Source organism: Aedes aegypti, chromosome 2, assembly GCF_002204515.2.
Source record: "Aedes aegypti strain LVP_AGWG chromosome 2, AaegL5.0 Primary Assembly, whole genome shotgun sequence".
In the NCBI taxonomy this organism is placed as follows: domain Eukaryota; kingdom Metazoa; phylum Arthropoda; class Insecta; order Diptera; family Culicidae; genus Aedes; species Aedes aegypti.
This window is the reverse complement of record NC_035108.1, coordinates 310,357,408-310,381,225: the sequence shown is the minus strand read 5'-3', so window position 1 is coordinate 310,381,225 and position 23,818 is coordinate 310,357,408. Positions and strand designations below refer to the sequence as shown.

Sequence of the window (23,818 nt, the reverse complement as noted above, 5' to 3'; positions counted from 1 at the left end):
GACGCGAAGTAGTATATTATGAATGAAATTGGCAAATATAATTTCAAATCCTTATTGGATTTCATATCCTCAAATAAAAATCTATTTTAATGAAATACACATTATTATGTCAGTGTTCAGCAACAATATAATTATTTTATGTGCAACCAGGCACGGTTCACACAAATTTGGAGAAATAGTAAAAGTTTCGTTAAAAAACAACTTTATTTTTAAGCGTTAGTATTGATAAGTATTAGCGCATTTGCTCAAAAAGACACGCGCGTGAAGAAAAAGAACAACCGCGGTTTGACTCTTTTTACATCATTATTGTTGGAGATATATAAAATTGCGGTGTTTCGTCCAACACGCAGCGAACTGGACTATCGAATTTCATACATTTTGCCTTATGAAAGGTGGAACGATTATTGCAATACGAACGCTTTATGTATCGTTTTAGCATCACTCCACATCAAGGCGTCGATAGGCGCGTGGTGTACGCTCGGGCCTATCGATCGCAAGGTTCTTGGTTCGTTTCCAGGTTGCCGCGAAAATGTTTTTTGTTTTCAAATTCTGGTTTCATAAGGCAAATTTATGAATTTCAATCCGATTTCTTGTGGCGAATTTTCATAAGGGGTTCCTATGTTTATCGATAATCCATTTGCCTGAGTGAACCAGTTGTTCCTTTCTTTCCTAAAACATTTTCCGTGTGGAAGTGGGGGACAATGCGCGTTTTTGGTAACTTTACTACACTCGCGCGGTGTATTATATTCAGCGAACCAGACAATACTTAAGCATTTATTCAGTTGCCGTAAAAAATATTGATAGTCGTTGTGGTAAACGCACAGCTTTTCAGCGGGATAGAGTTTAGGGTTGTGGGTTCGAATCCCATCGGTCAAGGATCTTTTCATAAGGAATATTTTCTCGAACCAGAAAAATTGGCAAAGAAAGCTACTTATGGACGTGTTAATGACTACAATAAGCTGAGAAGCAGGCTCTAGTTCGAATGCATCGCCAGAAAGAAAAGAAAAATGATTGAAAACCTAAAAGAGTCCTTATCGCAAATTGGTCCGGATATGGCAACGCTTCAAATGAAAATGTGTATTCGTCGAATAATTTTCCGAAACAGCGAATGTTTCATTCCTGTTCGTTTCATTTCATTTCATGAAAATTTGCAAATTCATATCAAAGAAAAATATAAAGCCGTTGATCATTATTTTCTTTGCCTTATTGTCTTGGTCTTTTTTAAAATCTACATCAGATGTAGAGTATAAATATACAAGACAATGTGATTTAACTTAATCAAAACAAAACATTACTTGAGTCAATCTTACACTGGTACAAAAGACGTCGTAAATAATTGAACAAAACTGTGTATCATTGCCATGTGTCATTGTGATTTTATGAGACAATGACTGCTTACATGTGAAGTTTTAAGGATTCACGTGAAAAATGTTAATCCATTTTGAAATACCACAAAGTGCACATATTTAGCACATCGCCTTATTCCGCACATTTGGTCCAAAATTTGTCGAAATTCAAGAAAGTTTTGATTTTTGCCCATATTGCTATCTGCATATGATGGTTATACATCACAATTGCACTTGATATTATCATTACCAATCATTTCCAATTAATAAGATATATTGCAAAATGCGCGGAATTAGAGTCTAAATTACGGCACTTTGCGGAAGATTCACAAATAAGGTTTTAATTCTTTCAATGTTTTCTGGGAATCGTGTGAAAATTATTTACGTTCACTTGAAAAAGTAATCGAGAATTGTTCCACACGCAAAAAAATTTTGTTGTATAATCTACCGAATCCATGGTAGAATTAAGAACTGCACCAACGATTTTCAACCGACTACAAAAATCTGTTAAGTTTACTATAATCTGGTAAAAATCACTGAGCAGTGCAGTAAATTTGACTATGTCCATAGTAGCATCCACTATAAAGCATTGTATTTCAATCCGTGACACCCACCGTACAACACAGTGTGGTCAAAAGTATGATGCTAAACTTCTCAAATCAAGAATGTTTCTAGTCAAAAATACTACAACTCTGGTTAAATCAACAGAAGAAATTTTCTTGTGTAGTGATGTTGACTATGTTTTGGTAGAGTTAACAGCTTAATGTAGTCGGTTGAAAATCGTTGGTGCAGTTCTTAATTTTACCATGGATTCAATAGTTTCTACAATAAAATTCATTTCAGTGCAGACTTTGTTGCCGATTGTCCCTTTGTTTACCAGTAGTCCATTTTACGAAACGACAACAATTCTCGAAGACTTATTCAAACAGACTCAAGTCAGAAAACTTAACAAACTTACTTTATCAATCCTACGTGTTTCGCAGACGAAATTCTACACGTTCCGCTCTAAACCAACTCGATTTTTCACTTTTAGAACGTTTAATTTCCGGATTTACAAAACGACGAAAGTAAGATTCTCCACTTTCGCAACCTTACCGCTACTTTCGCCGCTCCGTTGTATGGGAGACAAAGTGACTTAACCACGAATCAAAACAAAAAACTACTTGAGTCGATTTTACACTGGTACAAAAACGTCGTAAGTAACTGATTGAAACGGCTTATCATTTTGTCATACAATTTTTGTGGGAAGTGTTAGAAACTACTTTGAGTTTTAAAGCGAGTTGATTGCATGCAAAATTTAAGCGATGTACACGGTAAAAAATGTTAAAAAGGGGATTCGTTTTAAAACAATTTTAGAAGAAAGGTTGTGATTCTTCTTAATTAATTTTCTCAAAACCGTATGAAAGCTACTTACGTCTATTTGAAAAAGTTATCGAGAATTATTGTTGTTGCAACCGCCTCCTGTCAAAATTTTATTTTTCAAATAGACAATAGGCAATTCCGAAACATCTAGTAGAATGGACTTTGACAAATTGATTGCATTGTAAGGAAGTATTATTATTTTGGAAGTATTAGCGTTATAAAAGCCTTAAGTCGGTATTTAAGATGAGTGAAAAGCGAAGACCCAATCATTATTGGTTAATGGATCCATGGTACAATCAACAATACGTTAAAAAGGTATGTAGGTAATTTCCAAACAAATGAAAATTATATTAATCAAACTTTTTAATAGCGCAAGAAAGCAGAACAGCCCCGGAGAACTACTATCGATAATCTTATCAACGATGGCGTCAATGAGGTTTTCATAGAATCAGGAGAAAGTTTGCAAACAGGTATACACAAGTTAAACGTTCTTGATCCTCACTTACAACATATGTTATTTCAGATACTTCTTCGGATGTCTCCGATGACAACAACACAATCAATCCAACCGAAGTAAACAGTTCATTTTCAGTAGCATCAGAAAGTGAATTACCGGACCTTCACAATAATGAATCACACGTTTCCAAGGAAGATTCTCAATCCGATTTTAGCAGGCAAACGAGTTCGTGCAATGCATCGGAAGTGCCAAGTGATTTCGATAATCAGAACAGGGAAGGAATAGAGGAATCGGTGAGATGTTTTCTTATGGGATCCAACCACAATGTTGCATTAGAACTTTCACAAAAATCTATGAAGATCTGACGAAAGAAACATCAAACATTGTCACTGTTCTAATTAGCTGTTTGCAGTGGAACAAAATATAAAATTAGAAGATCAGGATCGATGGATTGCTATTTCAGCGTTTGTGAAATGTGGATAAAGGCACAAATCGGAAGTTTTTGAACTCAGAGATGTTTACCGGGTAGAAGCGAATTGCAAAGGAATAACAATATTCACCATTAAAATGGAAAATTCGAATGTCAAAATTTGTTATTGGTTTGTTGGAAATAAGAGTTAAAATAACTAAAATAACAACTACCTTTGTATGAAACAAAAAAAAACAAACTAATAACTAAATTTTGCCATTATAATAGCAACATAATAACAAAAGGATAAGCAATAGTAAACAACAAAATATGTTATTATTTAGGTATTGATTACAAAATAACAACTAAAAAAGCTATTCACGAGTAGATCAAAATAATGCTAAAGTCAGTTCTTTGACTTAAAAAACTAAATTTGGTATGATTGAAAAATAAGCTTTTTGCCTTCCTATAAAAAGTTTTTGCTTTCCTGCAAAAATCTTAGACTCTTTATATCTTCAATGGATATCATACGAATAGTAAAATGAACCATTATGGCAAAATGTGACATTGGTTTGTTCTCATAAATTATTTAAATACAGTTTTCAAATATCAAAATAATGACGATGTTTGTTATTCCTTAGATATTTTTGCACAAATAACAAATTTTACCATGATAGCATAATAAGTTATTGATTAGTTATAACATGACTTTCATGGATAAAAGACCAATGACAAATTTGGCTATGATTGTATAATTTGCTATTGAGATATTCAATGTCATATAGTATAAACATATTAATGGTTAAACTAGATACAATTGCATAATTTGTTATTATTTTATCATTATTTTGTTATTTACCTCTACCCGGATTCACATTAAGCACAAATCTAAAGAACCAAACAGTTATTTAAACTTCAAAATTTATCGATTGGTTATATGTTAGTGGTGAACAATCGATCAAGTTTTTGGCATAAATTATAGTATGGTTCTTTAAATTTTCGCTGTTGAGGAACATGGTTTCGATTTATCTGCACCTTAAGTAAAAGGGCTGTGATGATCGTATTCCGGGTTCTCCAATAATTCGCATGGGATTTAAAACTTATAAATTTGGACATTTTTAAACTAAACAGTAGTTTTTGATTCAAAGATAAAAATAAAGTAAAATATTACAAACTCATGCATTTCCTATGTATACTAAATGTATTGTATCTTTTTTATTCTAGGAGCTAATTGATTCAAATGATCAGTTCATCAAATTCAAGACGAACGTTCGTGTTAATGATGTGCTGTTTATGATACTTAATATTTACATTAAATATAAGCTACCGCAGCAAGGCGTAGAGCATCTTTTGCGAATGTTTAATGTGATTTCGATGGGTAATATTTTTCCAGAGTCTTTCGAATCGTTTAGAAATATGTTCCGAAATGATTACGAAATGGAGCGCATTTATTTCTGTCAAAATTGTCAGTACGGGTAAGGTTCTTTTTTTTTATTTGATCTATACGATATTTGATATTAATGTTTGATACATATTTTTCCAAATAATTATTTTTCAGATACACTGGTACACCCAGTGCAGAAACCAGGTGCCCGGTAACAAATTGTAATGCAAAAGAGAAAGATTTCTTCATTGCTTTCTCATTGGAGCAACAAATTCGGGAAACCGTTTTGAAATATTCTGAACAAATCAACAATTATGAAAAAAACATTATTGAAAATGATATTTGCGACATCAATAGAGGAACTCTGGCGCAGGCAACAATATCACGTGAAGACGGCCAATTCATAACGCTATCAGCAAACGAGGACAGCGCGGCACCGTACAAAAGTACAACTAAAAAACCACTGTATCCACTTTTTCTCACAGTCAACAATCTGCCTCCTCAATTGAGATTTGACAAAAATAACCTCATGCTTGCTGCTTTGTGGTTTAACACGGGAAAACCTGATATGGCATTATTCCATAAACATTTCATTCAGCAAACACGACGTCTCCGTAAGGGAATCAAAATTGGATCCGAACACTACAAGATTCTAGTTCTGCAAGATTGTTTGGACTCGGTAGGCAGATGCGAAGTGTTTTGTTCGAAGCAGTTTAATGGGACATTCGGCTGCACCATATGCCTTCACTCTGGAAAATCCATCAATAATCAAATCAGGTATCCTTACCAACGATCCAGGCTCAGAGATGATAGTTCAACAAGAAAGCTAATGCTAGAGGTTCATAATTCGGAAACGCAGAAGCCCATGCTTGGCATAAAAGGCTTGAGCGTTCTCACTGGTGTTCCTGATTTCGACATCATTAGAGGATTGCCTCCAGACTACATGCATTTAGTAAATTTGGGCCTAATGAAGCTGATATGGGAGCTACTTCTTGAAGGCGACGCTGAGAACAAATCAAAACCTCATCACATTGGGAAACACAAAGTGTTGATAGAACAGAGATTGCAAAGTATTCGATTACCAAGTTGTTTTCCAAGACGGATAAGGAGTATATCTGAACATGCCATATTCAAGGCCAGTGAATGGGAAACTCTTCTGTTTCACTGTATTTATCCTTGTTTTAACGACCTCCTGCCGAACAAGTATATGCATCATTTAATGCTTCTGAGTTCCAGTATATTTCAGCTTCTCGAGTTCAAAATTTCCAGAATCACTATCTCATCTTGTGAAAAAAAATTGGATTTATTCGTAAAGGATTTTGAAAAGCATTACGGTACAAAGAACATGGTGTACAATGTACATTTAACCTCTCACCTGGCTCAAACCGTAAGAAATCTTGGTGCTCTTTGGAATTCTTCACTATATCCTTATGAAAACGGAAACAGCATGCTAATAGGTTTTCAGACTTCGAAGAATCATCCTGTTCTTCAGGTTTCTCAAAAGTTCCTATTGAATAGGATATGTCGTTTTGGTGAGGTGAAGAATTCACTTGCGAAGGATTGGATTTCGAAAGTCTGGAGTCCCATGCACCAAAAGATAGAGTTTAGTCAACATAATTTATCAATATTACCCGATCATGTAGATGTAAGTACTGAGCTAAAAAGAGTTGAGTTCTGCGATATCGGAAAGTATCATTACAAAGGCATTAGAATTTGTTCAAAAGATGTGTGCAAAAACTTCAAATATGATGATTCATTTATTCATGTTAACGGTGATTTCTTAAACATTGATCGCCTGCTAATAGATAAAAACAAAAATGCATATGTACTTGGCACAATTTTAAAAACCACAAAAATATTTGAGAACATGTTTATGTATGAGTTATCAAATACTCAAAAACTAAGTAGCATAAACAATACACTTCGACTATGTGTAAATGTAGAAATTGTAATGGATGGTGAACCAAAAGACACATTAAAATACGTTTCGCTCTGCAAATCAAAAACGCAGATAGATTAAGTAAATTATATGAATAAAAAAATAAATCAAATATGTATGGGTCTAGAAGAAAAGGAAAATTTTCAAATAATGTAAATTATTTAAACTTGTATCAAATTTTATTATAAAATTGTTAAAATAAAGCAAAACAAAATATTCAAAAGAAATGTAACACAATATGTTATATTTTTGTTTTAATATTTTCTGTGAATAAAGGTCCCTAACAAAATTATATCATAATAAGATATACATATCATATTATGATATAATTTTATTATTTTTTTGTTATGCTCCTCTAGTCGGGTACGTAAACCGTTGAAGCCATTCAGAACATTCTGTACCACTTCTAAGTTGTCCCCTCTGACAGTTTTAAACTGCAATAAAAAAAAGTTTTAGAATTAATTCGACATAGACCTAAAAATTACTAAATTGAAACACCGTCAATTTTCCAATCACGTGGGGCAAGTGAAAAGTTTCTCATTAGAGATTGAATTTGTGTTTTCTCTCTAGGTAGCTATAAGTACACAAGGTTCGCAATTATCATAGAATAACAGAACGTGCTTGTAATTCAAGAAACACTATACTAAAAGCGTTAAAAGCTATTATCAGGGCCAAATCATGGAACTTCTCTAAAAATAAGGTTGCCAAATATTACGATATTAATTTGTTTACTTTGGACAGCCGATTAAAAGGAAGACGTTGATTGGAAAGTTCCAATATAAGACAACGCACGGAAATCTCGTGGAATGTCTATGTGTTTTGAACTAGAAACATAAAAATGGGGTATAGGTGTATCCACATAAAAAAGTTTATAAATACTTTATTAACGGATTCCGTTTGATTTCTTTTGAAGAGTTATCCGACTTCATATCCGACTTTCTTAAAAACAAATAACGAGCGGTGGAAAATCTACAGAGCAGAAATGAAATTGCTGTCCCATGATGTAAAAACTAACATTGGGAATGTTGCAGTTATAATGTTGTCGAATCATTTCAACTAACATAACTAAACAGAAGAAAATTCAAGTAACAAGAATAAAATTTTCTTTGTATATATGTTACTTATGTTATTGTTCATTGAGACGCCTTAACAAATGTTAAAGGTAATAAAAATCGTGAATGTAACTGTTAGTTTTTGGATTTATTGTTCAAAACGATAAACTTTTCACTTGCCCCACCTGTGGGGCAAGTGAAAAGTAAGGAGACTGTTTTCAAAAACTTTTTCTGTACTTTTTTTCTTCAATTTTACATAAAAGTCAATTTCAGTATACTGCTTATATTTAGTGGGAGTCAAGCTAAAAAATATACACGACCTCATATGTTTTAATTTAAGGTCTCTAGAATTTGAAGAATCCCAACTATGCAAAATCCATTACCCACTTGCCCCACGGTACCTTATGGTTCGTCACTACAAGTGTCGGCATTATTCCTGTTTCATATGATTTCAAATATATACATGTAATTTTCAGTTTTCGCTATTAATAAAAACTTCTTTTGAATTGTTCGACATTATAGATGTTGGACGTATTTTTTTAATCTTAGCATAGCATAGCATAGCATAGACTGACTGAACATGTCAATGGTTGCTATTCCGTGATTGATCAGAACTGGTAATAATTGCACTGCGATCCAAATGAATAAGGGATGGGAGTTTCCGCTTACTCTCGGAGTGCAATTTTAGCAGATCTAATATTATTGATCAATAACGACGCCGGCCAAGTCCTTACAGTCAGTTGGGATGGGGAAGGAATGTTATGGTGTAATGATTGTTGCTTCTAGAGACCGAAAAAACCTCTGCATCTCCACAATTACTTCGGGAAGGGAGTTCATTAGTGGAGAAGGAAAAGAACTGAGAGTCACCTTTGGTAGGTGATGCGATCCATGGATAAGGAGGAAAAACACGACTTATACCCAAAGCTAGTTTTTATTTTTGTCTCGAAAAGTTTTTGGTAGAAGATTTAAAATAAACGTCGAACCATTCAAAAGAAGTTTTTTTTTCCATCTTTATTAACGAGATTTTTAGCCCTGGGCTAGTTCATCTCGGGACCAACGGCTTTACTTCCCTTCCGAAGGAAGTCGTCACTGAAATTTTTTGTGACTATTTCGGGGATGGGATTCGATCCCAGGTCCTCGGCGTGAGAGGCGTGTGTTCTAACCACTACACCAGGTCCGTCCCCTAAGCAAAAGAAGTTTTTATTAATGGCGAAAAGAGAAAAATATATGCATATATTTTAAATTATATAAAACAGGAATAATGCCGACACTTGTAGTGACGAACCATACATAGTTTGTTTGCAAATTACATAAAAGTATTTATGTGCATTTATGTCTCAAGAAGAAAAGTCTTCGGTAGAAATTTAAAAAAATACGTCAAATTATACGTCGACATTCATAATGTCAAACAATTCAAAAAGAGTAATTTTTAAGTAATGTCAAAAATTTTATATGTATACTAGAATTGTACAAAATAGGCATTAATGCCGACACTTGTAGTGACGAACCACACAAAGTATGATTGAATATTACATAAAAGTAACGCTTTCATGAAAAAATATGTTATCATAAGCATGAAACGAGCTAACCAGTTGGTAATCCATCCTCGACTGAACACGAATATCTTTCCGCACTCACATAGCGCGAACAGCAAAACTTCTCGGCGCCCGAAAACGAATCGTCTTGCTTGGGCTTTCCGAAGCACTGCCCAGCAAAATGCGCGAAATGAAAACCAAACTCCCGGCGTCCCGAAAACGAAGCGTCTTGCTTGGGCTTTCCTAAGCACTGCTCAGCAAAACGCGTGAGCCGAAAACCAAACTCCCGGCGTCTCGAAAACAAAGCGTCTTGTTTGGGCTTTCCAAAATACAGCCCAGCAAAACACGCGAACCCTGGACGTATTTTTTTGATCTTCTACCAAAAACTTTTCGAAACACAAATAGAAAACTAGCTTTAAATATAAGTCGTATATTTCCCCCTTGTCCATGGATCGCATCAGCGACCAAAGATGACTCCCAGATCTTTTCCTCCCTCACTAATAAACACCCTTCCCGTGGTGATTGTGGAGATGCAGAGGTATTCTAGGTCTCTAGAAGCAACAATAATTACACCATAACACTCCTTCCCCATCCCAACTGACTGTAAGGACTTGGCCGACGCCGTTATTGATCAATAATATTAGATCTGCTAAAATTGCACTTCGAGAGTAAGCGGAAACTCCCATCCCTTATTCATTTGGATCGTAGTGCAATTCTTACCAGTTCCGATCAATCACGGAGTAGCAACCATTGCCATGTAGCCATGTACAGTCAGTCTATGCTATGCTATGCTCTGCTGCCCATAATCGCATATTAGTCCCATATAAGTAGGAACTGGACAGTGTACTAGGTACTGAAATATTCCATCAGACTGGAGCCTCTCAAATCAACATCTCAGCCAAATTCATCAAATGTATTTTAGCAGTACAGTTGACTCTTCACATCTCGATATCCAAGGGACTATCGAGATAGGGAGAGATCGAGACATAAAACAAATTTTTAATGAATACTACCGTTCAATTTACCAGGAGAATTAAAAACAGACAAACATTTCATCTTTGCAAATTGCTTTGGGTCTCTGAAATCTAGTCTAGTAACCTTTGATAATGAGCATATCGACATACGGAGAGAAAACCAGGAATAAAAAACTCATCGAGATAGGGAGAAATCGAGGTAAGGAGGATATCGAGAAGCAGAGAGTGAAAATATATGCAGAATGAAGGGACTGAAAAAATCATCGACATAGGGAGAGCTATCAAGATGTAGAACATCGAGATGTGGAGAGTCGACTCTACTCGGGGGTTAAGCAAATATCAACCAAACGAATAGCTTTCTTTTCATCTTAAAGCAAATGATAATCCAAATTCAACTTCAATAAATCAACAAATCAAAGCTCGTTGCTCTTCTCATTTTTTTTTTTTTTTCAATGTTCAATGTTCAAATGAGGGATTCCACGGAGGCATGCAAGTCGATTCTGATCGACCATTTCAAAAATATCTGAAACTTTGCACAGTTTTTCAGTTCCATCTAAATCGTCATTTTCCGATATCAAATCTTCAAGTTGAGTCACGACTAACTTTTCAAAAGGGTGTATGTGAAAATGGTTCAAAAATATTCAAAAAACTGCACAGCAAAAACGGTTCTTTCGATTGTTAGACAACTAAAGAAACAAAGTTAGACAACTAAATAAAGATTCCAAAAAAAAATACACACAGTAAAAAAAAAAAAATTTTGCATTAAAAAACATCATTTTTGTCACAAAAAAAATGTCAAATATCTCAAATATCTCAAAACCCTATCGGAATACCAACGTAATTTTTTGAGGGAAAACGGTCTATTATATTAGCTATCTACCATAAAAATTTGGTGATGGTAAGCCAATAAACAAAAAAGTTATGACATTTCAAATATTTCACAAATTTGACACTTAGTGAATTTTTTTTTTTTCATTGTTAATTTTTTTAGGACCGCAGTTTGTTGCTGAATTTTTTGTTAAGGGTACCACATGAGGTTAACAAGTTGTTTTCATGATATTTTATTTAATTATTCATAACTATTATAGCATCTATTAGAAAGTTAGACGCGATCCAGTGTTGTGATCTAAAGTCTTGATAGTGTCATATTTTTTATTGTACGTAACTGAAGAAAAATTCTCTCAATAGTGTTGAAACCTTTTGATAAAAGAAACCTATAAGAAATCTAATATTGAAGACAAAAGCTACAAAAAAAGTTTTCTATACAGGTATACGACTAGTTTACCTGCAAAAAATTTACCTCGTAGAGAACAAGGCGGGTCTATACCCAGGTGATCTAGTATACGTAAAGCAGGTCGGTTTTCTCGGCGCTGGTTTTCTCCACAAAGTTAAAATCTGATTACACCTGGGTATAGACCCGCCTTGGTAGAGAATAGACTTTGTTAATCATATTTGGGAGAAAGCGAGTAACTTCAACAACATCAAAAACATGATAGGTACCTGGAAGGGAGGCACCGATATTACCCACGAAATATGACACAAAGTTGAAGTCGAATTGCAAGAAAACTCCAGCTTGCCAACGACAATCAAGGCAGACTTGATGAAAATCGCTAGTTCTCTTTTGTTGTGTTCCTTCGATCGTTCTGGACAAACATGGAAAAAGGGCCAAAGCTTTCTATGCATTTAATTTTTGTTTTTGTTGGAAAAAGTAAAATAATGCGTATTTGAATATTTTATATTCAATCAGGATAAAAGGTGCTATTGTGACATTACTTTTGAATAAGCATGAATAGCTTTTCAATCGATTTTTTGTCACATTTGAAAAAAATGCAAAAATACGTTTTAATCAATTACGCGCTTTTATCATGTTTGTTCATTGTTTTAGATCTGGGCTCACAGTGACAGTTCGTGACAGCAAAATCTCGGCTCACCTTGACGTACATAAATTTCGTATTGGTTTCTCCCTCCCAGATAGGTACATACCATGAACATACTCACGAAAAAGCTAAAAATATACTACCACTATGGTTATAAAAGATTTAATTGTAAAATTTTTCTTCAGTCAAGCAAACGACACCAAACTAGTCAGTAAAAACTTAAAAATGATTTTGTTTTTTAAAATCTAACGAGCAACATGAGTAGTCTAGTAGTCTAGTAGCTTTCTCAACTGTTGCAGGCCGTTTGCAGAAAAAAGGTGTTCGAAAGAGCTACGAAATCTCACCGAAAGCACCATAGATAAACTGAAAGCGGCTGGTTATGCTCCAATGTCTACATTGAATACAAATTTACGCATTTGTACGTCCTGCCGTTTAAACGTTGACAAACGGGCAATCTGTACATCATCGGTGGATCAGGTTGCAGGAAGTTCGAAAACAACAACAACTGAGGAATTACTAGATGCACCGACAACAACTGAGGAGTTACCAGAAGTACCAAGTGCAGATAGTCTTGCCACGGTATCATCAGCGACATCTGTTTCAACAAATCAATCAGAAGATGAGTGCATCCAGAAGGTCAACATCGAACGCTTCAACGAAGGGATAGCTGGAATAAAAGTGACTCCGATTAAATGGACGAAGATGGGTTACGTCAATTATCCCGAGAAAAAATACCGTGAAATCAACAAAGCTGTACGAAGAAACCTCTTCAAATTAGGACCTGAGGATGTGGAAAATACAGACTACGATGAGGTAATTATGAATATGAAGGAAAGGTTCTCGAATCTAGCCACGACAAGGAAAGAAAAATTATTGATTTTGTCGATGCTGCCAAGCTCGTGGTCTATTCAAGACGCCATTGATGAGTTCAAAACCAATAGAAATACAGCAAAAGAGGCAAAGCAATTCAAAAATAACTGTCTTGCAACCAAAAATGCTAGGTCGAGTACTTCATTAACAGATGAGACAAAAAAAAAATAATTCAATATTTTGAAGACGATGAAGTAAGTAGAGCTATGCCTGGCCAAAAAGATTATGTATCGGTAAAAAAAGATGGAAAGCGTCAAGCAATCCAAAAACGATTAATGATGACCACTTTGAAAGAAGCGTATACACGCTTCAAGGAAATTAACGAAAATATTAAGGTAGGTTTTTCCTCATTTGCAAGCCTTCGTCCAAGGCAATGCAAGCTTCTGTTCAATTCAGGAACACATAATGTTTGTGTGTGCACAACACACGAAAATATTAACCTAATCTTACATAGTTTGAAAAGAATCAATTTATCAAAGGATATTAAAATGTTAACTGGTAGTCTTTTGTGTGAAAATACAACATCAAATTGCTATCTACGATCTTGTTCGGATTGTCCAGATTCTTCATCATTGGAAAATACTTTATTCGCTGAGTTTGAAGAAAATTATATTGATCAGTTATCATTTGAGCAATGGGTGACCACGGATAGGTGTGACCTAGAAACTATTGTAAAACCTATAGATGAGTTTGTGTCATTTTTTTGCTTGAAATTAAAAAGTTTAATTCCTCACGACTTTATTAAAACAGAGCAATCCCGCTTTTTAAAAAATACGAAAAATACATTACAAGATGGTGAATTTTTAGTCATTTGTGATTTTTCTGAAAACTATAGCTTTGTTTTGCAGTCCCATCACTGGAACGTACAACAAGCTACAATTCATCCATTCGTTATTTATTTCAATGGAAGTAAGCAAATTGAACATTTTAGTTTTATTGTAATTTCCGAAGATTTAAGACACGACTCAGTATCTGTAAATTTGTTCATTGCCAAAATGATTAACTTTTTACGCGTTGATAAGGATAAAGAAATCAGAAAGATATATTTCATGTCTGATGGAGCAGCATCGCAGTACAAAAACCGTAAGAATTTTTCGAGCCTATGTCAATTTAAATCAAAGTACGGAATTGATGCAGAATGGCATTTCTTTGCTACGTCACATGGCAAAGGTCCTTGTGATGCTATTGGAGGAACCATAAAGCGCATGGCCACAAGAGCAAGTTTAGCCAAAGAACGTGAGCATCCAATTAAAACTGCAAAAGAACTATTTGATTGGGCGAATCACAGAAAAGAAGAAGATTTAACAAAATTATCATTTTGTTTTACTACTACTGAAGAGTATGAATTAACGGCATCAGAGCTCAGCGAGCAATATAATAACGCGAAAACGATCCAAGGAACCCAAAAATTTCACTGTTTCACTCCATTGTCAGAAAATAAAATTAAAGCAAAACTATACTCGAACTGTACTGATAATGATGCAAAGTGTTCGATATTGTAAAAAAAATGAATAACAATAAATAAATAAATAAGTATTAATAAGATGTTTTCATGATCTCATAACGCATACCCAAATCCAAAACTTTTAAAGTTTATATATAACATTTAGAAACTCATCGATTATACTCTAAAAAAAATATCCTGGTAAAAAAAAAATATTTTCGTGTAATCTGTTAATTCATTTTAATGTATACATATATACATATACATATAATATTTATACATATAATATACATAATACTAATGAATACATGAAAACGACTTGTTTAATTCACGCAAGGCCCTTAACAATAAAATCAGCAACAAACTGCGGTTCCCGTAATAATTTACACCGAAAAAAAAAAATTTTTTTTCTACTAAATGTGAAAATTGTGACATGTTTGAAATGTCATAACTTTTATGGTAGATAGCTAATATAATGGACCGTTTTCCCTCAAAAAATTACGTTGGTATTCCGATAGGGTTTTGATATAAGGTACCGTGGGGCAAGTGGGTAATGGAATTCGCATAGTTGAGATTCTTTAAATTCTAGAGACTTTAAATTGAAACAAATGAGGTCGTGTATATTTTTTAGCTTGACTCCCACCAAATATAAGCAGCATGCTAAAATTGATTTTTATGAAAAATTGAAGAAAAAAATACAGAAAGAGTTTTTGAAAAATGTCTCCTTACTTTTCACTTGCTCCAAAAGTGGGGCAAGTGAAAAGTTTATCGTTTTGAACAATAAATTCAAAAACAAACAATTATATTCACGATTTCTATTAGTTTTAACATTTGTTAAGGCTTCCCAATGAACAGTAACATAAGTAACATGTAAACAAAGAAAATGTTATTCTTTTCACTTGAATTTTCTTCTGTTCAGTTATGTTAGTTGAAATGATTCGACAACATTATAACTTCAACATTTCCAATGTTAGTTCTTACATTATAGGACAGCAATTGCATTTCTGTTCTGTAGAATTTCCACCGCTCGTTATTTGTTTTTGAGAAAGTCGGATATGACGTCGGATAACTCTTCGGGAGAAATCAATCGGAATCCTTCAATAACGTATTTAAAATCTTTTTTATGTGGATAGACCTATACCCCATGTTTATGTTTTGAACTAGCTTTAAATAGACATTCCACGAGATTTCCGTGTGTGTTCTTTAATATTGCAACCTTTCAGTCAACGTCTTCCTTTCAATTGGCTGCCCGAAGTAGACATATTAATATTGTAATGTTTGGCAACATCTTGTAGAGAAGTTCAATGATTTCTAATAGCTTTTAACGCTTGAGTATAGTGTTTCTTGAATTATCAGCACGTTATGTTTTATATGATAATTGCGAACCATGTTTACTTATGGCTACTTAAAGAGAAAACACAAATTAAACCTCTAATGATAAACTTTTCACTTGCCCCACCTGATAAGAAAATTGACTGTGTTTAAATTTAGTTATTTTTAGGTCTACGTCGAATTAATTCTAAAACTTTTTTTATTGCAGTTTGAAACTGTCACAGAGGACAACTAAGAAGTGGTACTGGAAAATATTTTACGCTACTTTTTTCCGTTGAAAATATTAAAATAAGATTGTACGCCCCCAACTTGTTACGGAGTAACAGTTGACAGGTTAACAATTGTTCACTCTATTATGCAATAATGGCTGAAAAATCTCAGAAATCTCTTACCTATCGTAATGTTCTCAATGGTCTCAATGGTTTACGCATGAGTTTAAAACGTTAATTCACATGTTCAGTAAAATATATCAATTGTTTTCACTTACCCCATTTACCCACTTGCCCCGCGGTACCTTATTTGAGTTTTTGTGTCATAAATTATGTTTTTAATGCAAAAAAATTTTTTTTACTGTGTGTATTTTTTTGGAATCTTTATTTAGTTGTCTAACTTTTTTTCTTTAGTTGTCTAACAATCGAACGAACCGTTTTTGCTGTGCAGCTTTTTGAATATTTTTGAACCATTTTCACATACACCCTTTTGAAAAGTTAGTCGTGACTCAACTTGAAGATTTGATATCGGAAAATGACGATTTAGATAGAACTAGAAAACTGTGCAAAGTTTCAGCTCAATAGAAAAAAAAAAAATGAATTAAAAAATTTACCAAATTTTGGTGCTGTTGCTTGGAATCACTCAAATCTTAAGCATCTAAGCCAAGGGTGCCCAACGTAAGGAACATGGGCCGCATCCGGCCAGCCACTTAATTTTATGCGGGCTACAAAAAGTTTGAAGATTCTTCTTATCTTGGCCCGTTGACAATTCTACCAAATTGGAGTTAGTACGTGTCAACGCTAAACTTTTCATATTTATTTAATTTTGTGAATTTTGCACATCAATATCAAATTAAAAAAAGACCTAGTCTGCAGCTACATCTCAAGCACTCCCTTTTGGAGTATATACCTTACTTAAGATTACTGATCTCGTGTTCATAATGTGAAAACTTTTTATTTAATAATATTAATCTTATTAGGGTAATAAGAGCATTTTATTTCCCATGACTTTTTTCTCCATTTAGTAGACAAAATTAAATTAAAATTGAATCATGGGTAAATGTACTGAAATACTTAGAAAGATGTGCTAAAAAAGAGGAACAATCTTCACAAAATCTTGGACACGATTCTCAAATAAATCTGTACAAGATTTGCAGAAAACTTGGGCAGGATTCTGATAAAATTTTCAGCAGCGCTTCACAGACTCCTTGTCAAGACTACCAATGATATCAGGAAGCTATTTTCTAACATCCTGGACAAAGTTTTTATATCATCCTGGGTGGGACTCACACAGCATGTTATAAAGAATCAGATAGATTCTGATAGAATCACAATATTAGGATTATGATCAGTTTTTTTTTTAATTCTGGACTGCATTATCGAAGTTTTTTTAAAAAAGACATTAAAAATTATAAAGAAGCGTGGTTCTGAAGAATTTCTAGAAACAATATTCGACGAATTCTGGACAGGATTCTTAGAATATATGTAGCAGGATTCCAAAACATGATTGGCACAGTATGCTATGGATGGTTTTCGAATAATGCTAGGCGCAATTCGCATTATCATTGGAATTTCTCACATTCTCCATTACATTACATCACTGAAAATTGATTAGATTACAATCCCGAAATTTTAGTCAAATGCTGAACGTTTTCGAGAAAAATATGCCAGAAACATGAAAGTTCGATTATTATAATCCAGATGGGAAAAAATGGGCTAGGGTTTTCAACAAATGTTTTGCAAGTTTATTGAATTTATTACCATCAGTGCATCACATTCCGCTCATTTAAGGGAATTTAGGTGTCCAAATGTTTATTATCAAATAACTATTGTGTCGATCAATACTATTTTTATGTCACAGTGTACCTCCAAGTATAGGTAATCAGCGGTCAAATAAAAAGAATTTGAAAAACTTTTATAAAAAAAATATTTAGGGTGCCGGTACCAATGGTTGTAATGTACCAGTAGATTGGACTATAGAATAAAACGTACATTTTTCGATAAAAACGACATTTGCTATTTTTGGTGGATAGATCGCCTCTAGTTTAGTCGATTTGTCAAATTTCAGCTTTTTATCTTATTAAAAAGTCATATAAATAATTAAGTTTACGTAAAAAATTGGCTCCCTTGCACCAATAGTAGCCGTCGTGTTCCAGTAGTGGATCAACGGTTGGAAGCAGTTTCTAAAATGGATGTATAAAAATGAAGAAAAGCCCTAGAGATGATCTTTATGCTTCATTCGAAAGATATTAATTGCTGTTCCGAGGGAAAAATGTTAAACCTAAAATAAAAATTTACCATTTTGTTAAAAATTCCTTGTATCATTCCCAAACGTCTACTACTGGAGCACTAGCGCAACTACTGGAACACGTGTACCAATAGTGGCTCAAGCGATTTTATGTTAAAAAATAGTTTTATCACTCTTTTTATATTTTTCCCATATAGTAGAGGTTGAAATCTTTCTGTTGACGCCAAAAGATCTCTGTTAGAGCTTTTCGTTATTTTGTTATGATTTTTTATAGCATAGGTAGTCCACTAATGGCACCAGCACCCTAATTGCATTTGTTACTGCATGTAAGTGTTCCTATTTCCGCTCACGGTAAACAGATTTCGTGACGAACTTACTAGAAAAATGCATAATTTTAAATTTCGTTTTTTGCCCTGATATTTTCTGTGGTCAAACCATATCTACTAATGCAATAAACAAGGCTGTACCTATACTAAAATCGTCATTCTTTTAAAATTTTGTTCAAATTTTCGCATGAGCGGAACACACAAATTCCTAGTGGCCCAATAACCGCTCACAAGGTCTTATGTTTTCAATATAAAGAATTATTTTATCAAATGAAAATAATGTCAGACGACTTCATTTGAAAGTTGTTAATATACAATATATCCATGCGAAAAATGTTGATTTTTGACACGAAAAATCAATTTTTACACTAGTGAGCGGAAATAGGGGCATGAGCGGATAGTGGTACACTGATGGTATGTTCTTATAACATCCAGCAGGAGATGCTTAGCAGCATTTTTTGCGATTTCTAAAAAAAATGACCAGCCGCTGTGTTTTTTATTTTTGCGACAATTTCTAAAATGCCCGGAATAAGGGTCTTAGCAGCGCTGAATTACGAAAATTTACGGTACAGCAATATATTTTATTAAATAGTAATTATTAAATAACATGTTGAACGAGATTGGGGACCATATAATGCCCCTATTCGCATAACTGTCTAATGCATACTTATAGGGAATCCCATAGAACTGTTCCGCGAATTTATGCGTAGCTGGGTCCATCTACCTTTTTTCCTGTTCGGATGCGCCACTGCGACCATTATTTAGATCTATTGTGATATTACCCGTATCCTTAGTGTATAGTGCATGTCGCATTACTCCATTTCCATTGATAGGTAATGAAGCATCGATTTCTGCACAGTTCTTGTTTTGATTCCTCAGAAATTGATAAAAATCGAATGTGATGAAAAGGTCTCGCTATTTACACCCATAGAAAATTACATCTCAGCGAAGGCGCGCTCCTTAGCAAACATAATCGATTTAATTTCTGAGGAATCAAAACGGTACTACTGATATTTGACCATGCAACGGAACTCTAGTCCCATTCAGAGTCGATGAATGGAGAGTTGCGCGAAGACTGAAACCAAGTCTACCTATTGAGCTGTCCAATAGTCTACCTATCAAGAAGAATAAACAAACACGTTTTGAGTCGAGAGGGGTATTGTTATCGTGACGAAATAAAAAAAAAAAGATTTACAGTGATGTAACGAAATAATTACTCTTTGGGGCCTATGATTTGTGAATGAGCCCCCTACTTGTTACATGTAATGTAACGGTAATGTAAATAATCTCTCTCCATCAGTGGAATTATATCAATCCGTTGAATAGTTGAAATATAACTGCAATTTTATAAACTATTTAAAGTTAGTCAGTTTAAAAACAATAAAATTGTTATTCAAAACAGACTGACGTTTTAGATGCGGCTGTTTTCGGTTCATTCCCTTTGGGGCGGTAAACGGCAAAAAGAAATTCACTGTTTTGTCAGTTGCTCGTTACGCGGAAACTGAAAAAGATCAAGTTTTTGAGTGCAAGCTGTTTGTCGTATGTGCTGTTGCAATTCTCTACTAAACACATAACTTGTTGCCAGTTCTCTTTGCGCGGCTCTCCATTCATAGACTTCGGTCCCATCCTTGTTTCGCTTTTAGTTTAGTCCCACAAAAATACTAGAAAAAAAGGCTTTGTACTAGCAGCAAAACCAAATCAAGCTAGAGAATTTAATTAGTATTCAGCATTCACGTGAGTCCTTGAAATACCAGAACCATCTACCTTTATTGGAGTTAATACAGTCAACCTCTAAACACTAAACGTTGTCTCTTTACGCACGTTGCGGACTCTTCCGATATAGGCTAACCGAAAGATCTTTCAGAAAGGAGGACATTTTGCTTCAATGGGTTTGAAAAAGGAGGACATTTCAAAGTTTGGCTATAATAGAACAATTATCTATTTTTTTTAATTCTTTTGGAAAACACTGCTAATTTAGTCCAATCATATGATGAGAAGCTAGATAAATCTATTGGAAAATGTTAGGAGCAATAAAAAAAGTGTAAATACACAAAAAAAACAAAGCTTAGAAGTTAAATAGCACTCACCTCGGCCCATAGGCATACGACCAGCGATGCACAGGTCATAACGAGCGGGTAATATGCAGACATGAGATAAGAGACCCATGCTGGTTGCAGTGTTTCCTACAAACCGAAAAGAATACATTATAATTAGAAAATTCTATCCTACGGGCACCACGCCTGACAATAGAGTGAAACTTACCGGCGTAGTGAAGTACGCCCCCCGCAGTACGGATGCAATAAACACAAAGAAATAGAGCAACTTTTGCGTTGTCAATCGACACGCTCGCAGAAAACTCGGTTGTTTCAGCCTCTGATATTCGGCAATGATACAGATCATCAGCTGTACCAGTGAGATGAAAGCGACAAAGTAGAAAACGGAAGATATGCCTACGGAGAGAGAAAAAAAGGTTGAATGTACTTTCTATCAAACACTAGTGAAATACAGCTACTTACCCGCGTGATAGGGCAGATTGAAGCCCGAGCATTCATCTCCGCTATAGCGGATTTCACAGAGACAGGTTCCGTTGAGACAATCACCCCGGCCTGAGCACTGTGGGTTGCTCTCAGGCAGGGTCTCTCCTATCGGGATAGAGGAGCACCCCATTAGGCGTTCGAATCGTGATACCATAATATTACATTAGTAGTCTGTAACGAAAAAAAAAATGAGACGAATTTAACCATTAGTAAGTGTACAAAAACAGATGCGTTAGATTCGACCGAAGGAGGAAACAACACTGAAAATAGCGCCGGCAAAACACAAAAACGTAGAAAGTAAATCAGCGGCTTTTCTGGGCATAGTTCGTAGTTGATAAGCCTTCCCCTGTTCGTGTTGGAGAACTTTACACGCTTTTCTATTAGGCTGACTGGCCATCGCTCGTCGACGTAGATGGTGCGGTTTCACTGTTGATTACTGGAATGGTTTACGACAAGGTCAAAATAATAATCACTAGTAGAGACTTATCTACCAATATGCCTAATTGGCGTGAAACCAAATATGTTGGTTCTCAATTAACGCCGTTTCAGTAACATTTGAATAGAGAAAACTCATTTGCATACGCAAAAGAATTAATTTAGTTTTCCCGTTAGGTTTTTGTTACTATGGATTTTGATTTAGTGCTTGAGACAATTGGAAGAACATTTATTGCTATTGTGGATGAACTGATTTTTATATACTTGACCCCAAACTTTTAACTTTTCTGCTGTCACTTTATTACTTATATCATTGAAGGACGAAATGACCAAAAAATAAAAGATTTTCACGGATTTCACATTTGATTGAATCATTTGTTTAGATATAATATGTAATTGAGGTCGATTCAAAGAACCAACACCCAAAACTGAGGTTTTTTTCATTACTTTTATCAACTTACCTTTTACAAACCATGAGGTATAGAGGAAATAGCCTTAACCTTCCTTAGTCCCTTACAAAAATATACAAATCAGGAGTTAGGGTCGTTTTCGACCCGAAAATTCGAACAGGTCGCAAAAATGAGCTTGTAGATCGATTTCAGTTCTGAATGAATGAAAGGCACTCATGTTGAGTGTCAAATCACTATAGCTACCGTGGGCAAAACCATGCTGAGGGGTTGTGGGTTCTGATCCCACCGGTCGAGGACATTTTCGTAAAGGCATTTTTCTCACCTTCCCAGGGCATGAAGAATCTTCGTGCTTGTCAAACGATATACACAGACACGAATGGTTTAAATGACACATAAAACTCACATTTAATAATTATGGAAGAGCTCATAAGAACACTAAGCTGAAAAGCACGCTCTGTCCTAGTAGAGATGTAGCGCCAGAAAGAAAAAGAATATCTTTGTCTAAAACATTTATGAATTGTTGGTTATTCTGGAATCACCACCGCAAAACCCGTATAATGGGACCATTCAATTTTAGCATCAAAATAAAGCGTTCGACAGCTCATTTTTCATTATTTATTTGTGACTCTTCTTGTTCAATTATAGATTATTATTATAGTTCTGTATGATCAACGAAATAACTAAGGAATGATCATCGGAATAACCCGTATTATGGGACATTGCAGGTTTTGTATTAAAACTAGACATTCCACGGCTTCATCTTTTTGGTTTTAGAGCATGTTACCGATCAAATAGCTCCTCTCAAAAGAAAAAAAATATTGTTGTTATTTATTATTAGAAGAAATGTTGATAAAATTGTGTAATAGTGCGTTTAACGTTTTTGCAGGTCTTCTAAAATGCGACAAAATTTGCCAATTAGAACTCTGAATATCCTATGAAACATATTAGGATTTCTTCCAGAAGCATTAAACGTTAGCAAAAGTCGGTTGTGATTCGAAGATTAGTACTTTTGTTAAATACTTACAGGGTGGCCACCAAAAATCCATTTTGAAATTCCCGCTTATTTCCCGGTTTTCCCGGTACAATTTTCTAAATTTTTCCCGGTTTTCCCTTTATGTGCATGATTTAACGCTGAAATTTGCATGGATTTTTCTTTCTGTGTAGGAAAAACTATATTATTCGTAGAAGATTGGCTTGTTTTTTGGCTCCCGAACAATTAGTATGGAACACAAAAACTAAGTCAATTTTCTCAAAACTGTTACTTACACCCTTTTGCTTCTAATCCCCCCAATTGTGCCAATAGGACGGTTTCTACTCTTGGTACAGTCGGGTCTCCTATTAAACGCATTCCTATAACGTGCACTCCTATTACGCTCACTCCTATTAGACACACCAGAACGTTATAGGACAGAGGAACCCAAACTTTCTTGGATCATGGCGCCCTTGGTAATTTTCTGGAAACGGCGCGGCGCACCGGAGCTAAAAACTGAAAGCTGAGAACTTTCTTATACATGAGATACCTTTTTTTGTATTTATCTTTACCAGAAGTATAATACTTTCAATATGGACAGAACAACACTAAAATAATTGGATGGAGGATTATTCGGGTGTTTTATGTATTTTGGACAGTGCGTTACGCGTATATAATTTAGCCACTTCCATTTTATTTTGC

The 23,818-nt window shown here is 34.7% G+C and overlaps 3 protein-coding genes across 4 annotated transcripts in view; 2 read left to right on the top strand and 1 right to left on the bottom strand.

Annotated features, from left to right (window-relative positions):
* LOC5564978 overlaps positions 1–23,818 on the bottom strand; it is a 99,001-nt gene that overhangs the window by 53,745 nt on the left and 21,438 nt on the right. Inside the window, exons 1-4 of one of the 2 annotated variants that reach the window (XM_021845696.1) lie at positions 21,545–21,566; positions 21,281–21,472; positions 21,027–21,214; positions 20,852–20,947 (exon numbers count right to left, since the gene is read on the bottom strand). In XM_021845696.1, the coding sequence (XP_021701388.1) occupies positions 20,852–20,947; positions 21,027–21,214; positions 21,281–21,455 (459 nt within the window). In that variant the 5' untranslated portion in view covers positions 21,456–21,472; positions 21,545–21,566. Of the gene's footprint in view, positions 1–20,851; positions 20,948–21,026; positions 21,215–21,280; positions 21,473–21,544; positions 21,567–23,818 lie in introns of those variants that run through there. The other variant, XM_001649280.2, reaches the window with a different exon arrangement.
* Positions 2,772–3,663, top strand: LOC110676720. The gene is made up of 3 exons (XM_021845697.1): positions 2,772–3,023; positions 3,079–3,178; positions 3,232–3,663. Exons 1-3 carry the CDS (start codon positions 2,952–2,954, stop codon positions 3,528–3,530), a joined length of 471 nt encoding a protein of 156 aa, XP_021701389.1. The 5' UTR covers positions 2,772–2,951; the 3' UTR covers positions 3,531–3,663.
* On the top strand, positions 4,532–7,058 carry LOC110676718. The gene is made up of 2 exons (XM_021845693.1): positions 4,532–5,049; positions 5,133–7,058. The coding sequence occupies exons 1-2, from the start codon at positions 4,868–4,870 to the stop codon at positions 6,976–6,978; spliced, it is 2,028 nt and encodes a 675-aa protein (XP_021701385.1). The 5' UTR covers positions 4,532–4,867; the 3' UTR covers positions 6,979–7,058.

Bases quoted from the DNA above. Each gene is read 5' to 3' on its own strand.
- LOC110676720 (XM_021845697.1), top strand. From the start codon at position 2,952: ATGAGTGAAAAGCGAAGACCCAATCATTATTGGTTAATGGATCCATGG. The intron at 3,024-3,078 runs GTATGTAGGTAA...ACTTTTTAATAG, and splicing joins ATCAACAATACGTTAAAAAG to CGCAAGAAAGCAGAACAGCC. The intron at 3,179-3,231 runs GTATACACAAGT...ATGTTATTTCAG, and splicing joins AGGAGAAAGTTTGCAAACAG to ATACTTCTTCGGATGTCTCC.
- LOC110676718 (XM_021845693.1), top strand. From the start codon at position 4,868: ATGATACTTAATATTTACATTAAATATAAGCTACCGCAGCAAGGCGTA. The intron at 5,050-5,132 runs GTAAGGTTCTTT...ATTATTTTTCAG, and splicing joins TGTCAAAATTGTCAGTACGG to ATACACTGGTACACCCAGTG.